Genomic DNA, 6,000 nt, shown 5'->3' with positions numbered 1-6,000 from the left:
AGAGGACGAACACACAAACAGAAAGACACCCTGAAGTCTCAGGCTGTTTTTACTAGTATTGGACCTACTTTTGGTATGTTGACATCCTCCACCATGAAATGCTGCTCCAGGGGACTTGTAGTCTGGGTGAAGGAAAAAGTATCAGGGGAGGCTTGGGGCACAGCAGGGGAGCGCAACAGACGAACTCCCTGCGGTAGCAAACCCACCTGTGCTGAACCACTGGTCGACTGCAGAGAGATAGAAAACAGAGACTTTGACATTAAATCAAAGAGCCTTCTCCTATTCATGGCCAATATTTAACAACATCCTTGATAATAATGCAATTATGACTTTGACTTTGTAATCCAAAAGAGACAAAAAAAGATCCTAGATGGTGAAGGAAATGAAAGAGAAATTGCCACGTGTCACTAAGAACACACCGTGGGCAAAGAAAAGAAAATGATGAATAATGTAACTGAGGCAGACACATTAAGATCAAGGCTGGCCAGAACAGAAGCTGGCTGGATAAATAAATGAATGGGTGGTGTCTGTCCGTTTGATTGTTCATGGGTGCAGGTGTGAATAATAGAGCTTTGATCAGGGATGCGTGTATAGTAATCTCTGTACACATCATTCAGAACCCCCTCGTTGGCATGACGCGCTGTGGCTACCTTGACGACAGTCTGTTCGGCGATGGTGCTGGGCCGTCGCTGGCGGGGGTCGAGTCGCTGTTCGACGGGGAAGCTACAGCGATGGGCCTTGAGGCGCTCCACCAGCAGGTAGTAGATAGCAGCAAAGTGGTTGTAGCTTTTGTTCTGCAGAGACTGGGGGGTGACAGACAACATAAATGGCGGAGTCTGTAATTGAAGTTATTAATAAAGCACACCTTCCATTGTGGATGACTGCGACAGCTCTTAAGATACGCTGAGATAATGCTTTGTTACTGTTCAGTGTGAAATTGGGTTATTGCAGCAGCTAAATAGCAGAGTATAGATAAGAAATACAATACACAGAATGTATTAAAAGAAAAGACAGCACATAGAATATACTGCATATACATTACAGTCTCTTCATTAAACTGATACAGAAATACTGTTTAATGAAGGAGTGGATATATTTTCCTTTTATTTTTACAATCAAGGCTAAACATTCAAATATGATCATTGGGGTATTTTTGCTGAATATTGCATACACAAATTAACCACAAGGCTACCAGTGCACCCCATTTACAATTTTTATTTTATATGTAAAATCCATCATTACATACCTGTGTGCAAAAATAGAGCAAGTATAGTTATTTTCAATATTTATCTGTGCAAATTCAATGGAGCACTTGACCTTTCCATACAAAAGACAATATACGTTTTTGCATTGTTGTATATTTTTTTTATGTATGGTCCTAAATTTTAGTTTTAGTTCAGTTACTACTTAAGAATGTAATTTATTTAATTGATGTAGTCATGTAAAAAGTACAATATTTGCCTCTGAAATGTAGCTAAGTAGTAGTAGAGTAAAAATGGGCTAAAATAGACATACTCAAGTAAGGCAAATTACCTCAAAATTGTACTTGAAGACCATACTCAAGTAAATGTGCCATTTCTTTCCACTACTAGCTGGTCTCGTAAATTAGGAACTTATTGCACACATTCTTATCCTTCTTGTGTCTGTGGGCAATCACCTTCATCATTCTGCTTTGATGCATCTAGTAAAACTGTTACCTGCGTCACAGTCTGAAGCTCTGACCTTTAAACCCGACCCCTTCATACCCTTGTTGAATAAATAAAGCCAGCTAAGTCCTCACCTCTATAGTCTTGTGCTGGTCGATGCCAAGGCTGTGCATCAGGCGAAGGACCTGTTCGCTGTACTCTCCCACAACCGCCTCGCCTTCAGCAGCTGGAGGCTGTTGGTACAGAACAGGCCTCTGTACGGGAGCGTACAGAGCCATCCACTTGTGCTCCTTGATCTGGGCCACAGACAGACGCTTTGATGGGTCCAGGACCAACATCCTGCGGATCAGGTGCTCACAGTCTGCGAGGGGTGGGAGAGAACAATCAATCATAGATGATGTGACAAGGTTTTTATAGCCTTTCATATTTTAGGATCACCACTTTGAAAAAGGAAGAGGTTGTTTATGTTGTTGTTTATAATGCCGAGTACTGTATAGCAAATTAAGCCACAAAGTGTCATGTCCTTGACAAAGTAGCCCAGATAAAGTGGAGCAGAAATAAAAACGTAGGAGCTTTAAATCTGCTGAATTACCATCAGTTCTGAGCAGTGTGTCTACACTCTTTTCTACTTTCCTCCCTTCCTTATGAGAGCTTCTCACCTCTAGTTAGTGGCTAGATGAGTTTGACGTCAGACACAGCTGGGTTCTTAACAGGATTACAGTTCCCCTGGCTGTGCCGCTTTGGCCTGCCTGCACCCCTACTGCCTGCACTGCATTCCTGCCCGCCACACAGCATCTTTACCCATAAACCCTGCTGCTACAGTCTTAAAGCAAGACAGGTGTGTTCTTAACAAATAGGCCCTGCAGTTGTTCATTATCTACTTGATCTTTAATACTATCTTCATTAAAATATGTTTTTGAAATGAATTATCTCTACCTTGAGTTTTTTTATATTGATTAAAAATGCATTGACATATAGCTGGAATAAAATCAGCAAAATATTTCTTTAAGTGACTAAAGTTGTTCTCTTTTTTAAGTTAATTTAAAAATCGAATTATCATATTGTCTTTAGTCCAATATGGTCACTTTAAAATAAACTTTAAAGTCATACTCATTTAAATGTTATTAAACCTTTAGCTATTTTAGAGTTTACAAAGAGTTGTAAATGTCTAGACAATCAATCTTCTGCAGGTCACCTTCTTCCCTTATTCGCCTGCTCTACCAATATCCACAGATAGCCTGTCTTCTGTCAGAGCGTTAGGAGAGCAGTTCATAAGCCCAAAGGACATTGCTGCCAACAGTTACTCCCTGCTTCACAGTCTTCCCAGTTGCCCTGCTGATCTACTAACGTATGTTTACATCACATTTTTTTCAACCTTGTGCCTGGTGGTTCAGCCAACTCAATTTTTTCCCCATTATGTATATAACCAGTGTGCCCTTCACTACACTTTTGCCCCATGCTGTGGCATCTAAGCAGCTGCTAAGTTACAACATGCTTTAAATACAATACAGTACAATACACTATAATTTGTTTGACCGAGTAGTTACTCAGGCTCTGCTTGTTGCTACAGCCGTGTTTATAGCAACAGTTGAAGCTGAGGCCATTTTTCAAAGCTACTAACCACCAGGGAAGGTTGGACTATGTAAAGGGGATGGCACTGCATAATCGTCTAGCCGGCTGGCCGGCTGATTGACACACTTTTCTTAGCCAGTACATTACACCACCATGACTTAACCACAGAACCATCCCAGTTAACAGTTGCAATGTCCCAGTGGTGTAAAGTTGCACTAAGTCCTCTGAACTCTGTTGCAAGAAGTTGGAGGGCCGAGACTAGGTACTGTGGCTGACTTCGTATTGTTTCTATTTTATTGACTTTATCAGACACATGAGCTTACAAATAACAGACTGTAATTAATACATATAAAAAGGTAACCATCATGCATGACTGTGAACATGAGCGTAACCCTACATACAGACATTTATAAATGAAATGCAACACAAACTGCAATTCAAAGCTTTCAAACATCAGTTTACACTTGAATTCCAAAAAACACCCTATTTTGTTTCAGTGTGGGCTGTGATTGGCTAGCTGTACTTCTGCAATGCAGGACAGAAGAAACAAAATGTCACAAGCAGCAAAACAAGCAGCTGAGCTTCCCATGTGTATTTTTAAATGGGTTCTCAATTAGCTTAATTAGAGCTAAATAAATTAGCAGATAAATCAATTTGTTAACAGAAAGCTGTTTTGCAAATCCATTAATAGATTAGTATTTTTTTAAAGACAAAAGTCCAATCATGTGCTGCTTTTCTCAGTTTTATATAATGTTAATTGTTTACATCATCTTTGCGATGATCTGACAAAACAAGCAAATTGAGGAAATCACCTTGGACTCTGAGAACTTGTGATGGGCATTACTCTACTTTTTTATTCTGAGCTTTTTTGTAGAGCAAATGATTCTGGTAACACAACTGTTGGCTGTTTTGTACAACTATCTACCAGGTCTGTGCAATATGCAACAGCAGGGTAGACATAAGACAACCCTTACTGCGGTTATTTAGTCAGTAAGTTGGGAGTAGTCCACAAGAGAGTTTACTGTACAGTGCTAGGCTGTTCTGTGTACGACAGTGTTGACCAGGGAGAGAAACAAGTGGAGATGAGCTGGACCGTTTCTGGATGAAGAAATCAGCACACTCTGTTCTCCTTGTTCAGGGAACAGGGGCTGGACTGGGGGTGGGGAGGCGGCTTTAAGTGTCAGTCTGGCCACGGAGCTGACATTACACTCCTACATTCCCCTTATGTCTTAATTGTTTCAAGATCCTGAACAAATCTGGATGAGTCTCTCACCTCAACCCCTGTTGAGAAAGTGCTACAGACTTACAGATGGGAAACACAGAAACAAGACAAGAGAAACAGACAGGGCCACAAACTAACAGGAATATGTCTCACAGATATAGAGTGTGAGTTAGACACACATACAAACAGGCAGAGTCTCCTCAGAGAGACAGACAGGCAAACTGCTGGAAGGCTTCACTGGCTCTTTCCCAGGTTACATAAACAGCTCCAGCTCTGGAATTAATCTGCTGCCAGCTAGCTAGCACAGCCGCTAACAGCAGGAAAGTTAGCCAACCTGACTCACTCTGCAGCCTGCAAGCACGCACAGAAACACGGACGCACGTATTCACATTACAGAGGACAATGACAGAGTGTCTTCTACTGTATCCCCTTCAAATGAGCGTAATGCTCTCTCCTTAATGAAATGACCCCCTGAGTGGTTGCAGCAAACATTCAACAGTATAGTGACTCCAATAGGAAAGCATGATCTTTTCATCGGAGTGGCAGTATCCCTCACGAGAATTACATGCCATTTTTTTCGAATACAAACCGTTACAAGAGAGACAAATACACTGCATGTGTGTAAATTCACAGCAACGTGAGCTACTGAGAAGTGGGAGTTGGCATAGTCCCATCTTATTGTGTGTTCAATATCCCAGAGAGTCTCTTCTTACCTTCAGTCATGAAGTAGGGGATGCGAAACCTTCCTTCTAGGACTCTCTGTCGAAGTACAGGCAGAGTGGGCCCATCGAAGGGCAACGCACCACATACCAGCACATATAGCACCACCCCCATACTCTGAACATGAAAAGATGCGCACACGCACACACAGACAGAGAACACGGTCAGGGCAGTAGATCAATCAATCAATCAGAGGAGACTGTAAATAAGGTTGTAAGATTATCACACAGACACACACACACACACACACACACACACACACACACACACACACACACACACACACACACACACACACACACACACACACACACACACACACACACACACACACACACACACACACACACACACACACACACACACACACACACACACACACACACACACACACACACACACACACACACACACACATCTTACCCAGATGTCCAGCTGTGGGCCCTCATACTGTTGCCCCTCAAAGACCTCTGGAGCAGCATAAGGCGGGCTGCCGCACCATGTGGCCAGAGGCTCCCCGGGCTGGAAGAAGTTCCCGAATCCAAAATCTACACAGGGCAAAACAGAAGGGGGTGGTGGTTGGTTTGAGAGGAAAGGTACAGATAATTCTAAACATAAACATGCTGTATAAACATGTTGACTGTAAAGTTCTTGTACAGGCCCTGTGCTGTACAAAAGGGAACCTGTAACTAAGTATATCTGTGACTGTAAAAAGAGAAGAGGTTAGGCACATGGTGAATATGTGTAGCTGCGGTGAAAGATTGTGCAGAAGTGGTCAAACTGCACACAGAAAATGTCCAGAACAAAAGGTGGGTTATGCCTTGTGACTAAGTGTCTCCA

General features: G+C 42.2%; 1 protein-coding gene across 4 annotated transcripts in view; it reads right to left on the bottom strand.

Annotated features, from left to right (window-relative positions):
• sik2b (salt-inducible kinase 2b) overlaps positions 1–6,000 on the bottom strand; it is a 46,502-nt gene that overhangs the window by 10,964 nt on the left and 29,538 nt on the right. For all 4 annotated transcript variants that reach the window (XM_039782476.1, XM_039782469.1, XM_039782483.1 and 1 more), the window contains exons 5-9: positions 5,584–5,708; positions 5,154–5,277; positions 1,781–2,007; positions 651–803; positions 69–227 (exon numbers count right to left, since the gene is read on the bottom strand). In XM_039782476.1, coding sequence (XP_039638410.1) covers positions 69–227; positions 651–803; positions 1,781–2,007; positions 5,154–5,277; positions 5,584–5,708 — 788 coding nt within the window. The remainder of the gene's footprint in view (positions 1–68; positions 228–650; positions 804–1,780; positions 2,008–5,153; positions 5,278–5,583; positions 5,709–6,000) is intronic.

Source organism: Perca fluviatilis, chromosome 2, assembly GCF_010015445.1.
Source record: "Perca fluviatilis chromosome 2, GENO_Pfluv_1.0, whole genome shotgun sequence".
NCBI lineage: Eukaryota > Metazoa > Chordata > Actinopteri > Perciformes > Percidae > Perca > Perca fluviatilis.
This window is presented reverse-complemented; position numbering and strand designations above follow the sequence as displayed.